This window comes from Vanessa cardui, chromosome 23, assembly GCF_905220365.1.
Source record: "Vanessa cardui chromosome 23, ilVanCard2.1, whole genome shotgun sequence".
NCBI lineage: Eukaryota > Metazoa > Arthropoda > Insecta > Lepidoptera > Nymphalidae > Vanessa > Vanessa cardui.
The window spans coordinates 3448619-3473247 of NC_061145.1; the positions used below are offsets into that span (position 1 = coordinate 3448619).

General features: G+C 33.2%; 2 protein-coding genes across 4 annotated transcripts in view; one reads left to right on the forward strand and one right to left on the reverse strand.

Moving 5' to 3' along the window:
• LOC124539782 overlaps positions 1-16945 on the reverse strand; it is a 57851-nt gene extending 40906 nt beyond the window's left edge. The window contains exons 1-10 of one of the 3 annotated variants that reach the window (XR_006967096.1): positions 16766-16943; positions 16454-16583; positions 16238-16380; positions 15609-15757; positions 14333-14464; positions 13327-13501; positions 12466-12707; positions 11812-11880; positions 11164-11262; positions 10076-10605 (exon numbers count right to left, since the gene is read on the reverse strand). Coding sequence is in view for 2 of the 3 variants with exons in the window: in XM_047117134.1 (XP_046973090.1) it covers positions 10173-10605; positions 11164-11262; positions 11812-11880; positions 12466-12707; positions 13327-13501; positions 14333-14464; positions 15609-15757; positions 16238-16380; positions 16454-16580 (1569 nt within the window). In the remaining variant the exon portion in view is untranslated. Of the gene's footprint in view, positions 1-9628; positions 10606-11163; positions 11263-11811; positions 11881-12465; positions 12708-13326; positions 13502-14332; positions 14465-15608; positions 15758-16237; positions 16381-16453; positions 16584-16765 lie in introns of those variants that run through there. The other 2 variants (XM_047117134.1, XM_047117133.1) reach the window with 2 other exon arrangements.
• Positions 16946-17580: 635 nt separating this feature from the next.
• The window catches only part of LOC124539694 (inositol polyphosphate-5-phosphatase A), a 33276-nt gene continuing 26227 nt past the window's right edge, over positions 17581-24629 (forward strand). Inside the window, exons 1-2 of the mRNA XM_047117022.1 lie at positions 17581-17853; positions 20788-21018. Of these exons, the coding sequence (XP_046972978.1) occupies positions 17773-17853; positions 20788-21018 (312 nt within the window). The 5' untranslated portion in view covers positions 17581-17772. The remainder of the gene's footprint in view (positions 17854-20787; positions 21019-24629) is intronic.

Here is a 24629-nt window from a genome sequence, read left to right on the forward strand (position 1 = left end):
ACATTTTGGTACATATTTTCCCTCCATAACATAAAAAATGAACCTTTTGTATCTCGAATAAAAATAAGTTAGCGACTTTTATCAATGGCATCCAAACCAAATCCAAAATCCAAATGGCATCTCAAAATCCGCCTAAGTCGAAAACTCGAATTTTTGGCGTCTCCCTAAAGAGGTTCTACTGTATTAGTTTTTATTCGTTAACTTAGTAAGTATAATTAAAAAATCGAAATGATTTCGCATGCAGGAAAAATTAATATAATTTGAATAGTGTAGTTATAAAACAACAAACAACGTACTTTTTTCAATTTTATCGTTAATTATGTACAGTAAAAAGTTATACGTATTTAATTGTTTAAGTTTAGATTATACTTCAGGATTAACAATGTACCAGATCAAGTTTTAAAGGAAATTTCATTTAGTGCGATAGTTTTTAAAATTCTAATATATGTCTCATCTACTTGGTTCTTGTGAAGTTAAAAATTAAAAAATCATGTCTTATCTGTGCAATTTGAATAATTTACATTTGGTTTACAAAAATATTGTTCTCAGCTGTGAAGGAAAACATCGTCACATAACTTGCATGTATTATATGAAATATTGTTACTTGGATAACCCATTTTGGAATAAGATTTATTAAGTCTTTTATTACATGGAGGTTGTATTTGGGGTACTAAATAATGATACAATTTTAAATGTTTGCACGATTAGAAGCAAACTTTATTCCTGTGGTATAAGTTACACTTATGTCATATATTTCATGTTTTTATTATCAACTAGAGGAAAAAATAATAATATAATGGTAACTCAGTGGAATTATAATTAATTTTCATGTTTTTTATATCTTTACATCTTTTTCGATTTAAATAACATTAGGTATTCGTATAAAATTGAGTGATGATCACCGAATTAATATAAACTAAGTATTTTTGAATTATTCATCAGAAAAAAAACAATAAAAATGTATTCTCAGTACTGGTGTATTTATTAAAAAGAAATTATATTTGGAAAAGATTGGAGCCGAATAGACGATGCCTTCGCCTATTAATGAGATATTGACAACTGACAACTATATTTTAAACGACCGACATCTTTAATTTGTTCATGATATAATATCAATCGGGACCTACTGGTACTATAATAATGATTCTATTATTGCCACAGTCTATCCTAAATTGTGTTTTTATTAAAATATTATGCATTATTAACCTCGAGGAAATATAAAGTGATACGTTGGTGTAAAGAAGAAAAAACTGGTCCTATGCGGTCATTTGTAGGTAACTTGAAAACCTGACTTCGTCGGGAATTTAACGAAAAAAAATTGGCTAAGCGCAAAGTGAATCCGCGATGGGGTTCTGTATAATTCATTATATTGACAAGAGTTTTACAGAATTATAATATAATACAAAAATGAATCGTAATTATGGGCCAGTTATTTTATCATTTATTAGCAGAATTAGGCTCTAGTTACACACATTTCAAAAAAGTTAATACTGTTAACTTCCCACTGTTGGGCAAGGTCTCCACTCCTTGTGAGTAGGTTTGGAAATGATTCCATCAAGCTACTTCGATGAGGGCTTCGCAGCCGAGTGCGTAGTAATGAAGAAACAAAAACTCCTGGGAGCTCGTCTGCCAATCTTCCGAAAAATGGAATGATCCAAAGAATTTTAATATGTACAAGGAACTCAGAGATTATATTATTCTTTACTTTATCTGAGTTTTAAAAACGAAGGTGCATAATTCGTCTTAATTTTTCTCATAAATCTCCTGTCAAATTTTGGAAAACAAATCATCAGGTGACCTCTTATGATATATGTAATGTATTGTGTACCTCTTATGATATATGTTATGTATGTATTTTCAATATAAAAAAAGATAATCGATTCATTTTTACTATTTGATAGACCAATTTTGATTATATATAATTTTGAGGATATTTCGAAATAATCAAAAGTAAAAAAACTAGTAGATGTTCTTCCTTTGATGAAGGTTAAAAAAAAAGAAAATATAACAAAGGCAAACACGGTGAGACATCCCACACGGTGTGGGATCTTCGACGTCTTTGTGGCTCAAAGTAAAACTTTTAAAAACAAAATATAAAATCCTGCGGACTCGTAATTTTTTATGGTTCTATATCTGTCGCATCACATATATTTATTATAACTTAAATGTCAAATCCAAATCAAAAGGTCATCTATTTTAAAGTTTGGTATTTATACCTTAATTACTACGACGAACTAAACTTTCAAATTATGATACTCTCATGGGCGCCTTGCCCTGACAGAAAAAATAACTAAAGGGATTAAAAAAAAATTAAAATAATAGCTCAGATACTCAAGAAAATTGACTGAAAGCATTGTTCGTGACGATAACTTTAAAAAAAAATTGGGACATAACATAGGGATTAACGGAAGATGTTACTCGTTACATATTCTATTACTAAACAACAATACTCAACATTGTTGTTTTCCTATATAGAGTGAATAAGTGAGTCATTGTAAATACAGGGACAGGGGACTAACATCTTAGTTTTCAAGGTAATTGGCGCGCTGATTAAAAGGGATTGGTATCATTAATTAAATGAATATAAATTAAGTTACATAGCCACAGTGTCAGAGTCTACCATCGATGTTAACTTGCCTATAGATGAGACATTTTCTAGTCTACCTAGTTATTTATAAGATGTGTTGAATTAGTGTTTCTAAAACTGTTATATTTGTTTAATTGAATAAACAAACGCATCGAATAACGTGAACTCCAAAGTGTTAACCACAAATAGGTTATGAATGGAAGTGGTCGAAGGAGGTGTCATATCTATTAAGACTTTTGTTACACAATTGTTTTGGATATATACATATATTCATCGTATAAATATATTGGCGAAATAGCCCAATGATCAAAACACGTGAATCTCTTAATCAATGATTGTGTATGAAAAAGTGGAGAAATTGAGTTTTTCTTTTTAACAATTGTCTGATGGAATTGTTTCTTGAGTATCCTCTAATATGCTTTTAAGTAGAGAGGTGAAGCTTTGTTGGTAGTTAAGCCTCTAATATTCAATCTTCTCCTCTCAAAGAAAAGGGAAAATTGGAGGAAGAAAGCAGAAAGTCCAAAATGGGCATAACCCATGTCAAAATATGGCATTCGTCGCTCGCAGTTCAAATTATTTGTATATATTTAAATCAACTGAAATTATTTTATTACTATTATATAGAAACGAACATAATTAATTTAAAATATACACAATGAGCACTTAGCAATTCGGTTGGTGCGGAATGTAAAGTCTATCGAGAAGATTCAATAAAAAAACACTTACACTTCTTCGCCAATTTTGTATGCAAATCAACGAATACAAAATCAACAATTTTCTATCGGATTACAAATTTATAAATTCAAATAAATGCTAAACGTTCAAAGCGAAATTTTCTCGTAAAAATTTTACAACACTTACTTGTAGACTAGAATCGTAGATAAGACTAGCAATAAATGGATTGAGCAATTATCTAGAATGTCTGACAATGGAACTTCAACGAAAGCCATACAAGACCCGAATTTAAATACAACTGGTGTTACGAGCAAACTGCAGCTTGAATGTTAAAAATAAACAGCTTCATAAACCAGTTTTACTTGCATCCAAATATACAATAGACACCGACTCCAAATATAGCAATAATCATATCTACATTATATAATCGTAAATCGACTTTTAAGTAGTCTAATATTTTTCATTTCATTTTACTTAGGAGGACTCGAAAAATATGTTGAATACGCAATTATTTTTATTACTTTTTAGTGCATATTCATTTGTTTTAAAATAGTGTTTTGTTTTAAGTCGGTTTTTCTTTTTGTTAAAATTTTATTTATTTTTTTATTTTAAGTGAAGCTATGATAATTACATAAACATAACCACATTACGGAAGGTGACTCAAATATCCAAATAACCTATAAATATAAAGGATTCGACCGAGTATCGCTAAGGTGCTCCTCAGAATTGTTCCGTTCCCTTCCGTTCTGTTATTTTGTCATGGATCCTATGCTCAGAACCTTACCAAACTTTCACCAAACTACCCTTGAGGTATATACTGTATAATAAAAAAAGAATCATCAAAATTGGTTAACGTGATTTTCAGTTATTCACCTATTTGTTGCGCATATACATAATGCAAATTTAAGACTTATGTCGTTTTCATACGGATACCACCATCGGAAAAAAATAAAATTAAAATGGAACCCCCCGGGAAGTACTACCTTTCAAACAAAAAAAAATTATGAAAATCGGTCCACCCAGTGAAAAGTTATAAGGTAACAAACACAAAAAAAGAAAAAAAAAAGATATAAAAAAATACAGACGAATTGATAACCTCCTCCTTTTTGAAGTCGGTTGAAAAAGATTCGATTATATCTGTATCTCTAAGGTAGCGTAAACTTTTTTAATCACAGATAAAATATATGTTACATTTTTTTTTTAAATAAGGAATGTGATTTTGTCAGATGAAAAATAACAAAGTTTGTTGTGTTTGGTTGACGATTACTTTTGATTTCAGAATTGTTGCCATTTCAAAACATGAACATTTTAATAAGGCCTGCATACAAGTGTCCAAAGTTTATTAACAAATAAGTGTCGCCCGCGCCTTGGCTTGCGTTTTAGGCTTAAAAGTGGATTTTGTCGCTGTTTGAGGATGATGCTTGCTTCATACCAAATTTCATCAACGTCGGTTGCATCTCTGTTCAGACGATGCGAATCGCTATGAATTTTGCAATCGATAGAGTAAAATCGATAAGTGTTAACGATTGATTTCGATACTAATTTTTATGGTAATGCCTTTTTTTATTTGTTTAACTGTGAAAGGTTGTTGTTAAGCGAACCGTGATGCCCCCTGGAAAAGACAAAAGAAAGAAAAGACAAAGCTGGTGGCGAGCCCCACATACCCCCACTTCACGTGAGGAAACGCGTAAGAGCGCTTTTCCAGGAACAAACAAAATATTAATAAAAATGGCGGCGTGTATTAACCACTTACCATTGGATGAAAAATTCGCTGTTACCTACGAATGCCATACAATGGTACCTTTCAATTATGTCGTGTTCACATTATAGGCTTTACCAACACCTCACATTGTCATTGCGCTTCCAACCATACAATCGTAGTCGTCAAGTCATTATTATATAATAATACTGTAATCACTTGCATAAATAATATGTAATAATGAGTATATTTAGGTATTATTATTTATTTCGTAATAAATAATAATACTGCTACGGTTCATTTCCATTTTTTTGCAAGAAAACGTTTACGTTTTTGAAAAAAATGATATTTCAATGGGACGTTTATATTCCGCTTCGGGGAAGTTCACGTTATTTTTTTTTTCATTGGCTTTGTATTTAGCTTGTAAACAAGAACTCAAACTATTATAAATAAATAATAATGTTCCAAACCGTAGTCTAAAATTATACATCTTAAGCCTGTAATTATACTCCCGCTCGTCCTTTAAAATATTATTCTAAGGCGTTTAAATAAATCTAGGTTTAGATCGAAGCGATTACCTTTATTTATGGAGCTCAAAATTTCTCCTAAGGAACAGACAAATAGAGTTACTTTCACATTTATAATCACTACATAGTAGAAAACAAAGTCGCATTCTCTGTCCCTATACTGTCCCTATACTCTTTGTATGCTTAAATATGTAAGTAAAAAAGAAAGTATGTTTTTTTTAATAGATAGAGTGATTCGAGAGGAAGGTTCTGTATATAATACATGGATAATATAGTAAAGACACACTGATAACTTTAGAAGTTTGTAATGTGATGTCGTAAATAAACGAATTCTGTAGTATATTTAGTATCAGTATTGCACCCGTGCGAATCTGGGCGTGTCGGGATCGCCAAATCAAATCAGTGTGATTGTTAGTATATTATTAATGATTCATGCGTATATGAAACTTTTATGGTACACTTTAACAATATATCTTAACGGCGTAAGCTTTGTACATAACTCGTTATAAATGCGGACATACCGAGCTATTATTTTATGTAAAGATGTCAATAATCTGACGCAATAAATAAGTAAAGTCATCATTTCGTTTGTTCACTTGTAAGATTATTTATTGAATTAAATATGAGGGATTGTATTTCGTTATGTTAGTTTTTTATATGAGACCTTTTTTGTAGTTTCCAAATCCTAATTCTGATGTACTCCAGTTTTGAGGTTGTTAAACTCATGTCCTTGAATTGACCCCATCTTAAAAATAACGAACGGATGCATGTTCTGGTGATCTCAACTTAAAAGTCATTCTGGGGCGCTTTGTTTTAATATTGGACAAACATCACATACATTACTCTGATCCCAATGTAAGTAGCTAATGCACTTGTGTTACAGTAAATCAGAATTAACGACGGTACCACAAACACCTAGACCCAAGACAACATAGAAAACTACTTAACTTTTTCTATATCGATTAGACCGGGACATCGGAGTGGTGTACCCATGAAAACCGGTGTACAAACCACTCTTATTTGGTTGTAAGACTTCGTAACAAAACCTGTACACTCATGTGCATTGTGTATTTGGATTGCTGGATATGTGAGCCAATGTCATTGAACTTTTTCTGCATCGACTCGGCCGGGAGTCGAACCCGGGACCTCGGAGTGGCGTAGGCGAAAACCGGTGTATACACTTCTTGAGCATAGACGTCTTCATTGGTCCAAGACTGAACTATTATCGTTGAGGTACCGTAAACAATTCCTTTGTTACAAATAGCAAGGACTAAGTGTTTGCGATCGATATGTATTAAAAGTAAGATGCAAAGATCTTGTGTTCATCATATAATGGTCAGGTGTCCAACTAGATTTTTTATTCTGTTAGTAAATGTTGGTCGAGTGACCAATTTATAACGACAAGTTTCCAACTCCGTAAAGTCAATAAATCCTTCCTGGGACAAGGTATTCCTTTCAATAATGAAATGCCGTAGATATTTTTAACTTCACCACTTTATAATTGAAATCTTTTGTTTATAAATAAGGTATAGGACGATACAACTTAGATGCATTTGCAAGCATTTGCAAATTCAATAATATAACGATTACTGCTGATTTATACAAATAGAAGTTCCCTATCGCGCCATTCGACGCTATTCGTCGCTATAGATTCTCGGATTAGTTCAACTCTAATTTTAATATAATAAATAATAGTATTTCTTAATATTTTAGCAGTAAAGCATTTGATTGACACTACTATGTACTGGATATGAGGCAAAAAATTAACTACTGAGAATTTGCCGGTCCTTCTCAGTAAGATCTACATTACGAGTAGTAGTTTTACATTTAATATAATCCTGTAAAACTGGAACAGGCTATATTTTGATTTTGAATCTTATCAAAGAACCGGTTTGAACCAGTTCGACCTTTGCTACTAAACTTAAAATTGATACTGTTGATATTTGATCATTCCAAAAACAAATGATTTCTTTCAAGCGTTTTTTTCGATTTAGGGGAGGTTCACATTATTTTTTCATCTGCAGAGAAGATGACGACCTTGGGCTCGTATTTAGGTAGAAGCCAAGGGACTATTGTGATTAAAAAAAAAAACCTCAATTAGCCTAACAAATTGCAACATTTATTACATTTTTTTTTAATTAAAATGAAAGCGTGTTTTCTTCATCGTCAATGCGCTACTGATCTACTGACATATATATGTATATACAATTTATGTATCTTGTGACTGTAGTTGTACTGCTTCACTTTTTTCAAAGAAACCACAACAACGCTTTACATTATGCCCTACCACTTAAAGATCTCTTTACCTTTATCAAAATCCTTTCTTGCTAATAATGTACCTTAAATTTAATACAAAATAAGCCATACACATGAACGGTAGTGTCGTAAAACTAAAGTCAAGTAAAGTAACAGCCTGTAAATTTCCCACTACTGGGATAAAGCCTCCTCTTCCATTAAGGAGAGAATTTGGAACATATTCCGACACGCTGTTCCAATGCGGGTGGGTGGAATGCTCATGTGGCAGAATTTCGAAGAAATTAGATGGATGCAGGTTTCCTTACTATGTTTTTTACCGCCGAGCACGGGATGAATTGTAAACACAAATTAAGCACATACATATAGTGGTTTGTGACTTGCTTGGGTTTGATCCCGCAATCATCGGTTAAAATACACGCGTTTCGCGTTTGTCAGATTTAGTTAGTCTAAATAGAATTGAAATGATCTTTTCGTGTATTTTTTCCTAAGTTAGTTCCTAAGAGATAATTCGCAACGTAATGTGTGCAGGATGCATTCTAAGTCCTCATATGTTGGAGATATTTACAAGCGAGTCACTATCAGGTGGAATGTCTGCTTGTTTAGTGAAACAAAAATAGTCTAAACATGAAAATCAATTTCAGGTGATCGTCATAGAAAAGATCCCTCTCCTTGTCAACGGCAAAGTCGATCGCCAGGGGCTGCTGAAAATGTACGAGAACACGAACAATAACGGTGAGTTGATTTATATCATACCTCAAAATAGATACCCGCCTGACAGACGACCTTATGACACCTTGAATATCCCATACAAAAATGTACTGTCAGTTTTTCCAAACTTTTTTTGGCAGGAAGTCCAAACTTTCAGAAGAGACTTTAGGGCTAATGAAGAAATGACGTGAAAACCCACCTGTCAGTTCGTCAGAGAAGCGGCAACTAAACCGAGAGATCAGCAAGCGCGTACGACGCGACCTCCGGTGCTCCAATACTCTTACGATTGAAAGAGCAATCGAGCTGAATCGGGGGTCTACAGTGTTCGTACAATCTCTTGGAAGGAGCCACCTGACGAAGTTGACCACATCAAGTGGAGAAGTCATTTCTTCCAAGCCGGCAGTTCTTTCGGAAGTAGAGGACTTCTACGGCCAATTATACGCATCGTATGCACCTCGACCTGATCCCGAAAATGAGGATTCTAGAGCTACATTAACACGCCATTTCTCAGAAGACCTGCCTGAAGTCAGTATTGGCGAAATCGAGATTGCTCTTAAACAGCTTAAAAATGGAAAAGCCCCTGGATAGGACGGTATTACTATAGAGTTATTAAAAGCAGGATGTAATCCGGTACTCAAGGAACTCCAAACGCTTTTTAACTCTGTCCTCTTCGAAGGGAGAACTCCGGAGGCTTGGAGTAGGAGTGTGGTCGTCCTGTTCTTCACAAAGGGAGACAAAACCCTGCTTTCTTTATAGGGAAGACATGAATTTAGATTTCAAATAAAATTTAATTTTCATAATTCAAAAATAAGGAATAAGAAATAAGAATAAAATTTCCGTCGCAGTGGAAATTTGTTTCTTATTTTTTATAGCCAGCCAATCTCAGGGCATTTTTTCAACGAAGTGTCGTAAAACTAACAGCAGCACGTAACTAGTAGGTATTCAACCGCTGTGATTGGTTGAATATAGTAGCTTATTGCTTATTGTGTTTTTGGTTGCTGTGCTATTCCTTATTCCTTGTTTCTTATTCCTTATCTCTTATACCTTATTTATATCATTAAGTAATGGGCTTTAAATGACAATACGTTTTATAAGTTTAGCAATGTGGTTATTTCAGTGAGGTTTACAAACCCATAGGCTATTTTTTTACACAGGTGCTCAAATAAAAAACGCATCAACAGATTAATATGTATTTTATTGACTATGTAAATTTGACTAGAAATGTATAATACTCACAAATATCTAAAATGTTTTCTATACGGTTAAAATACGATGATAAAACCTACGCATGCAACTATGCAACATGTTATTGCTATTTCGGTTTGCGTTTCATACGCAAAATAAACCATAGCACATATTTATACAAGACGCAATAATCATACGGTCAAGAAAACCCTTATATTTTGAATTCTATTAAGACTAGTTAATCATCCAACTGTAAGAATCAAATTTGATGTCCATTAATCTAAATAGTTTATTAAAAGGCAGATATGTTTTATTAATATCAGCAAGAAGGACACTAGGTAATAATGTATCCAACTTTTTTGACGGGATTATCCAGTCGTCACATATCATTGGCTAATTTTATTAGTACAACTAAACGTTAACATTTATCGTGCTTACTTGATTAGACATGTTTGATAAATATCAATCAAAACCAGTCGTAAATTGGTTAACAGAACCAAGTTTTGACTTGCGGCTGCGAACCATCGGCTTCATGTCAAATCGGTCCGATACCAGATATTCCATATTTAGCCAATTCCGGTACGACAATATCGTCCAAATCCGGTTTCATGTTGACGTAACCAGTTTTATCCGCCTTCATCGACAAATAACCGGCCGATTCCGATTTTATTGGTACGTAATCGTCTGAACCGTCATTCGGGTCGACGATTTGATCGCGGAGAATCAAATTGTCGAATTCGCTTGAAATATTCGCTTCGTTTAGGAGTTTCAGGGATTCTTCCAAGGCCATGTGTCCTCGGTTGTGTTCGGGCGTGTGATAGCTTGTTGGCGTTTTGTCGGTTGGTTTCCTGTGGTGGAGGGAGTTGGTGGTGGAACCGATGTATGGAGGCGGTTGAGGGCGGTTGTAGTTAGCAGCGAGGTTGGTTGTCGATTTTGGGCTGTACGGTCTGACGAGACTGCTATTGGGACTGAAAGGAAATATAATTAAAATTAAGAGTTATATTACATTGTAATGTATAACTATTGTAATCTATTTAGTTAGAAGATTCATCACAATCCTATTTAAAAGAAGTATATTTACGAAATGTCTTAAAAACTAGTTCCGTGTTTTAACTGTCAACGGTTGCTGTTGTATTTGTATTTCTTAATTCTTTTTTTATAAATGGTCGAGCAAATGCATAATGGTCATTGACCATAGACATTGCCCCGTAAGAAATACACATTATAAAAACATTACCGGGCCACATAAATACTGAACATTGTCGTTTAGTGATTTAATATATGATTGGTGATAACCCAAGATAATTAGACGTGCTTGAACAAAGCTCAAACACCAAATAAATGGATTGATATATTGTGCTGGGTTAGATGACACGTGTTAGGCAAAAAAAAGTAGCCTTTGTCCTTCTTTGGAGTTATAGTTTGCTTCATACCAAATTTCATTAAATTCGGTTCATTGGTTTGGTAGTAAAAAAGAGAAAGACAGACTAAGTTACTATCACATTTATAAAGTATTAATTAATTACCTTACTCCCACACTTTTGTTACTATTGTTATCTGCTTGAGTCTGCTCGGTGTTGCCAGTTCCGTATCTGCACAGTTCCACTTTAGCTGATTTATGTGCTCTATAATAAAAAATACAAACATATAAACGACAGTCCAGTACTCCGATTAATAAAAAAAAATGCAAGCAGCTATTACTAAATATAATTAACTGCAAACAGGTATAATAAATAATGGCGAATTCCATGACGACTGGGATCAGCTGTGTAGGAAATATGCCTGTGCGTCGCGTCGTGTGCGAAAATACCTAATCCCTAATCAACACATTTCTGCTATTCGAGGTAAAGGAGTAAAATACTATCAATAGTACAGTCGAGGTTAGAAAGGAAAGTGTTTTTATTTGCGCCTGTACTCCATCTGCGTATAGGCCGTGGGTCATTCGTCCCCCTGGAAGATGCTTCACTGGCACTTGGCAGCCCGAATTTTAAATCTTTGTTATGTTATATGTTATTTAAAGTTATGTAAAGGAGAAAATTTTAGTGATTAGGAAGATACTCAATATTATTACAACATATTTGACAAAAAATATTTTTAAGCTGTTGTTACTGATATTAATCTTCATCTATAACACAGTTAATTCGGTTAGTTTATCTCGTGAATACAAATCAAACCTTCGGTTTCTGTAATCTTCGCAGATATGATAAATTTCGTCAACAAATCTCTCTGAAACAGCATCACGTCTGTAAATCAAGTATTCTCTGGTCAGCATGGACTTTCCCTTTATGGAACTTTGTCATTGTTATAAATAAATACAAACGGCAACTAAATGTTTGATACTAATACTCTAATTGATTTTGAAAAAGCCTGTTCTTTGGAAACGTCAATTTTGATAAAAAGCATCGGTTTTGTTATGATGATAAAATTCTTGAAAGTAATTTACAGCCAGTTTAATAAATATTTGTAATTTTAATAAAGTTGCTGTAATGTTTAGGAAACTCTTTTTTTTAAATCACTTTATATTGATCAGTGATGATAAAATTAAAATATAGTATATTATCATTGTGGGCTACGACCATAATCCCGATAGACTTGCATAAGGTTTAGTTCACATTTACACGAAAAAATTTAAAAAAGTAAACTAATGTTTACAAATACAAAGTTATATCTACCTATTTATAAAATATAATAACACTACAATACGTGATATACGTGTATGTGACTGTGTGCTTCGCTGTCACTGCACTTCGAATCGCGCGCGTGAGTGTGTGTGTGTGTGTGTGTGTGTGCGTGTGTGTGTGTGCGTGTGTGTGTGTGCGTATACGTACACGGTGGCGTAGTGCAGGCAGAGCGCGGCGGAGAGCGCGGCGGCGCACAGCAGCAGCAGCGCCAGCGGGCCCGCGGCCGCCGCCCACAGCGCGCGCGCCAGCGACCGCGACGGCAGCTCGGCGCGCGCCGGCGCCGCCCACGCGCGCGCCGACCCCCCGCCGCGCCCCGCCGCGCCCGCCTGCGCTGCCTCCGTCTGGTACTCCACGCGCTCCGTCGTGCGCTGCTTGTAGATTGTATTGTACTGGAATTGTACACGAAATGATAAATCGTCGTCGTATAATAAGATTTAAACAATAATAGGGTTGTGTCCACTAAAATGCGTGCATGCATTTCTACAATTGCTGGAACTGCGAGTTTCGTTAAAGTTAATATATGAGCTATTCGTCATGCTTTTCAAATAATAAATAAGATAAGAGTTTGTTTTCTACCACGATTGATCACGGCTGATATTCCTTGGTAAGTATAAAAGAATAAAGTGTAAGTATAAGTATTAGTGAAATTTATAATGATTGACGATGACGCCACAGATCATCTTTCATGATGAGTTGACTTCGATGACCTTGCCTTTTCAGTATAGACAGACATTGGTTCTCTGGTAAGGGATAAGGGCCCATTGTAAAGTAAAAAAAATGATAAAAAAATACAAACCACTTAATACTTCGCCGTTTCTCTTTTTGTAGATTCTAAATTCTGAACATTTTAGCTGAAAGTGCTGGTAAGCCTATAACGATAATTTACTTCAATGGTTTGCTTCAAATCGTTGAAGGAAACTTACCATTCTCAGTTATTAATTAATAACATTAAGTCCTTAAATATATACTGTATAAATCGCGTTTCATGGTGAATAAAAGATAACCTACCAATTCAAAACTGCACCAATCTAAATTAAATCCAGCGTCTCTGAAGAGTCTTTCCACCGTGGTCCGCTTGTAATCTCGAGGACAGCTCGGCAAACGGGAAAGTGGGCGGACTTCTTCTCTCAAGCGCTTCAACTCCGAGGAGAATGGCACTGAACTACCTAACCGGACTACGAGCCTGAAATACGAATTATAAATATTAAATAATTATAGATATATTTATTGTTTGGTACACATTTAGATATTTGAGCCCAAGATTAATGTTTCCAAGATTAAAAAAAAATAATAAAAAAATAAAATCGTTAATTTAAAAATTACGGTTAAGATAGTGTTGCTATTACAAAAGTCGTAGGCGCTCAAACACTATGAATGTGAATATTTTTGAATGATGTACGATGGTCAGATCTTCGACCATTCCATAAAAAAATTCGTGTACAAATTTACACGTGTTATATTTAAAATATCTATAGACTAAGATCTTATGTCAACTTAAGTATATTAGTTAGAAAATTATCATGGAAAAGTTATAATAAAAATCAAGCCGACTGGTGAAATCTCTGATGAAAAGCTTCGATTGTTCTGTATTTTTCTTTTTAATTAAATAATTATTTACAAGCTATTGAAAGCACAGGATTGTAAATATTGTGCTAATAATTTGTCGGCAGAGAATCCCAATAGCTTTTTTTTGGCCCTACCAGGGCCTTATATTTTTATCTGTCCTTACGTTCATTATCTTGTGTTTTATTAAGTTTTTGTTTTCATTTTTACATTTCAATTAAAAATGATGATGTGACGTCATAATGGTAAGGAGTGTCAGCTGCTTATCCAATCTAAATCACGATATCCTTTAATATTTTAATTCCGATAAGTTTTTATGGGCCCAACCAGGACTCGATTAATGGGTAGTAGTCAGTAGACCTAGGGACTTCGCATGAACCAGAGGTGACAATAAGACCGATAAAGCAGCACACTTTAACGTAACTTGTTACTAATTAATTTATAATCTTACCCCTCTCCATCACTCGGTTTCAGCGGTAATCTTGCCCCTAGATCAATTGCAGACGCAAGGAAAGTTGGATACAAATCTTTGCTGCTCTCCGTCCATAACTTCGTTCTTAGAATATCTTTAAGGCGTGTCATTCTGAAAAGATTTTATAGGTAATCTTATACATTAACAGTGTAAGCCGATTTTTGTACCCTGTGATAAGGAGACGATAGTTACTCATAAAAAAGTCGCATTTTGGACAGCTCCAGCCGTAGATAGAAAAAATTATTAAGTTGTTATGATTAAACAAAGAAATAGTTTTAGAGTTAAAGTTACTGGCCAGGTAAATAACGGCGTGATGGCTCTTAAAAAAACACTAATGTTTTGTTAAGTGCGAACAGACGTCGTCAGTTTGCAATAATATTAAATAAAAACAAAAGTTATCATAGCGTTTATTCGAAATTTGTAAAAAAAATGTCGAATAAACGCGATATTTCGCGTGAGACCTACTAGTACAAATTTAAGATAGAAGGTGTGTGTGTGTCCTATATATTTAGATGTCAAGCTCGATTCGACAATTTGAACGATACCTACGTCGAAATATATTCATTGCTTAATGACATTAAAAAGTCTTTGTGCCCAAATTAAGAGCATTAATATTAATATTATATTAATATTAATTTAAATAATTGTATTAACTAATATGACTGTATTTTTTTAAATGTTGAAAAAGAGTTTCTTGCCGTTTCTTCTCGGTAGAATCTGCTTTCCGAACCGGTGGTAGCTTCACTTAATTGTTAAATGACGATTCAATAGTGCTTGTAAAAGCCCACTTAAATGAAGTTTATTTTGATTTTGTTTTTCCGCCCGATTCCAAAGACTACTCAACAAAAGCTACTCTAACTTCTCAGAAGATGCATGTTGTGAATTCATTTAGTCCCATAAATTGATTTGATGGAATTCCAACCCTCGCAGAATGATTAGGTGACCACGGGCTTTGATTTCTTTTGAAAGTACGAGAATGTCAAACATTGCAACTTCCACACCTTGTCTTTACACTGAATCACAAATTTGCTAATGAAAAACATTCAGTGACAGTTTTAATAAGCAATGACATTTTAGAAAGAAATTTATGAAAGTTCTTGAATGAAAAATATTTTTTATTGAATTGACATGGATTTTGAGCCTAAGATCTCAAGGTCTATTATAAAACAAATCAAGTAAGCTAGAGCCTAGCTGAAGAGCAATGAGAATACAAAAAAGCCGTAACAATGTGTATCAACTTTTTCTAATTATTTACCTGTGCTCATCCAATAAATCTTCGACATTTAAATTGTCGATTTTTAATTCAACCTCGTGCTTCGCCATATTCTCCTTGGGTTGAACTTTAAGATTCAACAGCACTCGTCGTGTTTCATAGTCTTGTCTGTTTAAACCGATCACTTCCAACTGGAATACATATAAAATATTTTTAAGAGTAAATTTTTTGACCGTCTTTTGGAACAATTTTTTGACTGTCAAATAAGAAACTATAAATAAAGAATAAGATGCCTACTAAGACATGCCTGTGTAGACTTATGTACAGTCGGGGTAAGGAAAGGTTCGTCACCTTAAGATCTATTTTCGTGTGCTCATTATGAGCGATAATAAAGCTTTACCGATCGAGAATGACATATTGCGTCGCAATGATGTTTAGATTCAAAACGTACTAAGAGTTTAAGACTTGATAAAGGAATTTGAAAACTGACGAAGGTTTTCTTTCTCTGACTGTACATTAAAAATATATATTTATATTACTACTAACAGATTAAACGCCTACCTTTTTTCATGTGGCAAAATAGAATTCCCTATTATAACCTACTCGTTTTCTATAAATACCAAAATAAAATAAACTAAAACCTTGTAACACAAACATCAATAAACAATTACTGTGATCGGCGTTTTGGTGTTGCGTGGGGGTGTGCCGAAAATAAACCCAGAGTGGTGTCTCCCACTGTAAATGTACCGCAGCCATGATGGTAATTCGGGTTTGCCTATCAAAGAAGCATGGAACCGGTACTGCTGGTCGAATTCTGCAAATTATTTATAAATTTTCCAATTCAAGTTTTATTTTTATATTTAAAAAATATTAAATAATTAACTTACCCTGGTATGTCCAGTTAAATAAATTAGGGCTGATCGGTATCGCGAACATTTCCGTTTCAACTGCATTGTAAACATGCCCTAATACCGTTTTAGCCAATAACAACGCCCAAAACAATATAAGCGCCATATTCTGAAATTTGAAATTAAAAAAATAATTTCGAACAAATAACATCGTTCAGAAATTAAGCTATAGACTTAAATACAATCAAACGTAACATTTCATAGAATTCTATTGATATTTGTCGTCTTATGTCTAAGTGCTGACTGACATTCGATTACTTCTCGTTTTATTAATAGCTATCAGAAACTTACCTGTAATGTAACGTGAACAGTAAAACTGACCTATTTCACAAGAATAGACATGGAGCAATCGATTTCCATATTAAAATATAAACTACAGAGTCTGATGAAAGGTTAGGGACGAAATAGCTAGCGCACATGAGCAGAAGACACCGGCACGCCCCACAGAGGCGTATTTAAAGAAGTAGTCGGATTATTAAAACTGTAAAAACATTTCCTGCTAAAACAATTTTTTTGCTTATAAATAAAAATATATTACTAATGAATCTTTTTTATTGCAATTGAACTGGTATTTGTTGTTTATGCTTTCATTAATAAATAAACTAATTTCCGGTATGCGGTGTAGGAAAGTTTTCAATTAATGGAAATTCTACTAAAGCTAATAATAAAATGGAAAAAAATGTTGTCGTCATTCCTCGTTTGCGTGCGTATTTATTAACTCAAGATTTACTTCCCCTTTATTTACGTTAACGATCAAAATAAGCGAGTACGTCCCTGAAAACAGGGCGTGACGTAAAACTAGAAACGACGTCATTGGTCAACATCCAACAGTGTTTTGTTATTGAATGCTACGTTCCGTTTCACCAATGTTTGCACAACATATAATAATAAATTCAAATTTCTAAACATAAAAAAGAGTAACTGTTTTATAGCAGCACAGAATATACAATATTATACATAAATAAGTATTTTTTATATTTATGCACAATAATAAAGCTACTATGAGCTTTAAATGCGTGAAACTGTATGCGAATTGCCATGAAGTCTACTACGGATCAGACATAAAACATAACGTCACTCATTCATTCATTTACAAATGTCAGATACTTGAAAGGGCGAGGAGGCCGATTTCGCGATATCGCGTTAAAATTGTATAAAAAAAATAGTAACCATAATAATGTTATCAGTGATGTTTGGAGTCATGGCGTACACCCGCCAAATCCGCCCAGTACTTTTAATATAACGTTACATATACAATCATTTTGTATGAGCGATATTGTTTTTACTCCGTTTTCGGGATGTTGAAGTTCAAAAAAATGGGTTCGGATAAAGTGCCGTTGTTGCTTGTGACCGCTAACGTCGGATCTATATTCGAGGACGTGAGTATTGTTTCATTAAATCACGTAATTGTCAAGGCAGCGTTACGTTCGGAAGTAACAATAAATGCCTACCTACATAATTTTAATTAAAATGTTGCGCATGTCAACTGTTCTAATTTTGAAACAAGTGTTTTACATGTCAATGCACGCTGATTGCAATTTGTCACGCTTGCTTGATGGAATTATTTTTTTAATGGTTCATATTGCTTGTTCTATTTATATACAGGCTTATGTTGTTTATTCTTAGGGTGGCCTTAGAACAAATTTATTAATTATTTCAACGTTTCATGTTAAAGTATTTGGAAGGATAATATTAACAGGAACAACATGTATTTTACATTTGATTTAGTTATGTTAATATTATTTCTCTTAAAGCACTCGGTGTATACAGACAAATTTTATGTAAACCGTTGAAAAATTAATATACATAGGTAGTTTTATTATTATTATTTCATGTTCAACAAATATATACCTTTAGACCCTACATTTCCGCCTAAGCCTTATCACCAGCTAATCAGGATTATTGTTATGAGCATCACGTAAACAGGAAAATGTTAATAATTGGTCGAATAACAACAATAAAAATAGAAAACAATTTTTTTATGCTTCTAATTAATTAAATATATTTCCTTATTCAGAACACCTGTTTATTTTATTCTGTGTCAAAACATGACAAATTCACTATTTGCAAAAAAGATTTAATAACTATATTTCCATGTGATTATTCGAAATGCTGTAATATCTCAGCTATTTCATAAATAAATGACAGACGAGAGAGCAAGCAAATTAAAAATGATTTAAATATGTAAATATGAATACATACATTACTTTCTTTGCTTGTAATTTTATTAACATTATTAAAATAAAGGCTTTAATTATGTACAGATACATATTTAAAATAGTTAGTGCATAATATTCATGATCATAATTCTGAAAATTTACTTGTTATAGTATAATTTTTACCGACATCATATCTAATGACACTTGTTGGCAGAAATAGAATGTATAGCAACATATAGATATACTAAAAAAAAGTATTAATATTAAAAAGTAGTATTAATCTATATCATTCATCTGTTTTGGTCTTTTACATAATATATTACTATTTACATCTCAACTCATTTTGTGTCATGTAGCTCATATATTCTTTAAGTAATACTTAGTTTATCTCTTACTTCTCGTCCATTGTAAACCAAACCATAGCCAATAATTTATACATATGAGACAAGTACAAAATAATATAGTCTATAAAATAAATAAAAATATCTATGGAATACATACATACATATGTACATACCGCAAATTATAAAGTTTTTTCTTATAAAAATATTTTAAAAAGAGCCATCAAAACTTTCTAATAAAAGTAGTATGATACATATGTATACATTACATATATATTGCATATATTACATATACATATTCCAGAATACTCTTATAATCTTTTATAAATAGTACATTCCAATGTAATTATTAGTTTCATTAGATAATTATGATGTATAAAGTATTTAGTTATTTGTGATAGTTAATATTTTATTTAAACTGTGATAGATATATTATTTTTTAATTGTTATATTATCATTATATTTGTGTAACACCAATTACATTGATATAATATAAATATACATTATGCAGTGTTGACTTAATAGCTGTGTAATCATGTTGTACAATACTTTGCCTTCTTTACTTTAAATAAAGTTTTTATTATTTATAAAAGTTATGAAATATAATAATTAAAAAGTATGATAAAGTTGACAAGAGTTTAATTGTAAAAAATATAATTGGAAAACATATTTGTTCAATCAATGTGGCTATCACTGCAGTACCATTCCATTTTTAAAATTATTTATAATTAAATTTACATCAACAAAATATTAAAAAGAGATAAGAATAATAACTTTCTTTATTCTAAAGATTAGAAAGACCCAGTAATATATTTAAAACAGTTCAGTAAAGGTATTTCTTGACATCCTCTGTTTTTTAAATTACCTTTTTATGGTTGGTAGCTGTTGAAGACCTCTAGTATTACCAGTAAAAAATATTAAATAGAAATAGGAAAAAATTTAAATCTTCAAATTTGGAACTGAGAAAAGGCATGACTATCCCCTCCATGCTTTATAAGATAGAGACGTTTGAGATTTCGATCTTTGTTAGGTAATATAAAAACGACCAAAGCTAAGCCCCTTTACTCTAAAGCACATTTAATTTAATTTTAGTGGTTATACTGTTAATAATATTATGATAAATAAATATTGTCACATACGTTTTTGAGCGTGAACAAATGAGGTAAGTAGAAAATGTAGTAATTTTTTTTTATATTTTCGCGGGCAAAGAAAAATAACAAAGGTGTAGACATAACATTACCATCAGTAATAAATAATGACATCAGTCATCTTTATATATTTTTTGATGTTAAGAAAAGTGCATGTAGGAAGTAGATCTGAATTTTTACGTTTATGTAATAACTGTGTAAACGTTTCCATATACAACCGAATGTTGCGATGGTTATCCTTTAAAATTTTAGATACCAAATAAGAAATCTTGTGCAGGGTCGTATTTTTCTAGCTTCAGAAGCTTAAGCTTTAGGTGAGAGGGCCCCCATAAATCCGGGGCCCTTGTGCACTGCACCACCTGCCCTACGATAGCTACGCAACTGAGCATGGCTAAGTGTTATGTACGATCACTTTAATGATGCCAACCTTAAAAATAATGTCTCTGTATTAAGAGTAAATGTAGCCACTGTTGGGCTTAATCCTCTTCGTCTCTTGAGAAGGTCTGGAAAGTATATTCCACTACGCTGGTATATATTAAAACGAATATTATACTAGAATATCAGATCAGTGAGATTAGTAAAACTAAAAGACATATAATCATATAAATATCCCAATTGAATTTCCCAAATCTACTGCAACATACTAAAGTTTTTATTCTTTTCAGCCATTTGTTATGCTGCCAATATGGACATCGGAGTTCCTTCAAGCAGTCTCCCGCATGGACCCAAAGTTTATAGCGCTTCACTTACAAGAAGTCGGCGGCAAAGCGTATGAGAAGTCGATGCAGTACGTACAGGATTTTGTCCAAAGACTCTGTGACTGTCCGGAGCTGCGGCTCTACGACAAGATCAGGATATTCTTGGATGAAGATTTTAGCTCACCAGAAAAGTTTACGGTAAATATTTTTTATCTGTACTAATACACGAGACGATATATATGTAACTAGTGACCCGTCCCAGCTTCTTGCGGGTTATAATAAGTAGACAACAGATTTATTCTTGTTTCTTTACTATATTGTTCATGTATTATATCGTCATTACTCCTGCAAAAGTCGCTATGTGTTTTTGTCACATTTTTCGATTGCTGTGCCGCTATAATTGTTATTACAATAAGGAAATTTCGATGTATGAATATCGCATAGCTAAATTTGTAATCTTTTAAACTATAAGTAATGACAAAACTGCTTTTACAGTTCGTGCGTATTGAAATAATAATTAAAACGGTGTAACAATCGTAAAATATAAAAATAAACACATTTCCACAATCACTTTTACAGGAGCAACGACGATATACAAAAACCTTCCTGTCTAGTCATTCTATCTATTATCAAAAATCGCATCAAAATGTGTTGCGTAGTTTTAAAGATATAAGCATACATAGGACAGAGAAAGCAACTTTGTTTTATACTACGTAGTGATGCCTAATTGTAAAAAACACTGAAATAATATAGATCGAACTTGTAATAAAAGATGCAACGTGTTTCGGAGAAGAGATTAGTATAGTAGTTTAAAAAATATATTATTGACTTTTATTTGTACCATGAAGGCATGGTTAATTTCGCCAATGCCACGTGCGATGGAGAAGACATGATAGAGCTTGATCAGTACGGTCGAGATTACAGGCTCAATTAAATTTTGAATACATAATAGTAAACGAATTGAAAACCCTATAAACAAAAACAACATAATAATAATCATTAGATACAAATTAATTGCTATTGAAACAAAGAACAATCACAAAACAATTTCAAGCTTAATCTTATTACGTTCAATATTTAGATTGACATTTACAAAATGGACTAACAACAAACACAAACATTCAATTATCCTATTCATTAATAGGACGAGAAACTTTATAGGAGGGAGAGCGTCCTATATAGGATGCAGGAGTTTACGTCCGGAGAACATAAAAATATATTATATAACTTATAACTTTTGAATATGGATATGACAAGTATTAGTACTTATTAGTTTCTCCCTTCGTTGGTTTTTAAGAGGTATAATATTCAACTAGCGACCCTCCCCGATTTCGCATGGGTGCAATGATATGACATTACAGTAGAAACTTCTAAAATTATCAGTGTCTCTTTACTAAATTGTTGATCTATTATATGCAATAACCTTCCTCTCGAATCACTCTATCTATTAAAAACCGTATCAAAATCCGTTGCGTAGTTTTAAAGATTTAAGCATGCAAAATGATATAGGGACAGAGAATGCGACTTTGTTTTATACTATGTAATGATGTAATGAAGCATATTGTATAAAAAAGGGTTTTAAAAAACTAGTTTACTAATGATTCTAATGAATCTGTTGTGTTAATCATCACAATCATTATTTATGTGTTTTAAATGATAGGCTCTAACGAAAATTAATTGAATGCCGTAAAACAAATCGAAGTTTTTTTAAATTAGTTCACAAATATTATATGATAGGTATGATTTCATTCGTCACGGTAGCATGCGTAAGCGATACCGTGGCGTCCGCCGAAAGACGGAGAGGGTACCGCTGGTTTTTTAGTGGGTAAACCCAGTGGACCTGGGTGCACGCGATGTCCAGGGCTCCAGGGAGTTCCACACCCCTCCTGGAGGTAGCGCGCAATGCGTTTTTCCAGCAAGAAAAAAAAAAGTATGATTTCATTGATTGAAGTAATGGTTGGCACAACATAGACTTGGCATAGACTTATTTGGTACAGCTGTACAGACTTACAAGTCTGATTAAAAAATTCTATCGACAAAATGTCTGCACGGACTTTTCATTACCTACTTTTAGTTTTTTGGATGCAGAGATTTTTAAAGAATTTTCTTATCAGTATAGTTATAACCCTCGATGCGAACACATCTTATCAAAGATGCATAAATTTCACTAATTTTTCAGTAAAAATTTAATCCGGTACTAATTATTCATTGATCAATTTTTTTCTCCAAATATATATTTTAATACGCAGCATACATACAGACTATCAACATTCTTGAATAGCTCCGAGTGTTGTCTGTGCTGCTGCTGATAAGATTCAAAATTCAATACTGTATCAAGTCTGTTGCACATGGACCTACTATATACACACAGATAGTCTTACACACATGATGATGTGGCCAATCGAGAGGATACACTCTTCTGAATTCCATACTCCGAGCTGTTACTAAAGTTTTTCTACGGAGAAAAACCGACCGTATTTGATTAAATTTCATATGAATCAAACTTGAACATGGAAGTACATAGGCAACTTTTTTGTCTAACGCGTGATAACCATCATTATAATTCATCTCGTGCTCGGCAGTGATGGAAAACATCGTGAGGAAACCTGCATGTGACAAATTTCATAGAAATTCTGGCACATGTGCATTCCACCAACCCGCATTGGAACAGCGTGGTGGAATATGTTCCAAACCTTCTCCTCAAAGGGAGAGGAGGCCTATAGCCCAGTAGTGGGAATTTACAGGCTGTTGTTGTTGTGATAAAACGCGAGCGAAGCCGCGGGCTAATCCTAGTATTGTATGAAAATCGAAAAGATAGAAAGATAGTTTAAAAATTCATTAAAAAATCCAACATAAAGACTAGTTAAGATGCGAATAAAAGTCCAAAGAGGTTTTAATCGTCGCGGTCGTCTCAAAGACAGTGGAGTACTCTTAAACGATCTAGAAAATGTTAAAGGGGAAAGACTTTTTCGCATTTTTCTTTTGAGTTTATTACATAACAGACTGTATTTGCGCAATTATTTTTAAGGCTGTATGCTGTGATACATTTAAATAGTTGTGTAATTAAATTACTGGCGATTAATTACCCTTTTACCCTTACATACATTTTTCCTAAGTCAAGTCCAAAGTTAATCGTAAGCCTGTTTTTTTTTGGGTGATGTTTCATATCTCTTTTCCGATGTTTAGATGTTTTTATTATTTTCATATTAAGAAACATTGCCAGTATACTTGGTGGTAGGGCATTGTTCAAGCCCTCTTGAATAGGTTTATAGCATCACACATACATAGCATCTTAGTTCTTAAGGTTGGTGGCGCATTGACGATGTTAGGAATAGTTAATATTTCTTTTAGTGTCATTGTCTATGGGTGATGGCGACCACTTACCATCAGGTGGCCCATATGCTCGTTCGCCAACCTATTCCATAAAAAAAAATGTATAATACGTTAGTAACAGAAACTATAGAGCTAACTTCGTTGTTCCTGTATTTACAGTGGAAAACTTTCGTCCGTAGTTTGCTCGTTTTAGGAATAACTACCCTACTCGAATATAGCCTTCTGTCATATTGACATAAATATGTACTAACTATTTATATAAATATGTTATCAAACATTATATATACCTAATATTCCTAACACTCTTCCAACATTTGATATATAATAAAGAAATATATTTCGCCAGGAATATTTTTTAAAAGTACGCCAAGACAGACGGAGATTGTCTTGACGACATCTTAAATTTTGAGTTAAAATATATGATAGATTTCATATCACGTCCGTTTTAGCGGAAGTATCAAGAAATCCATAAAAAA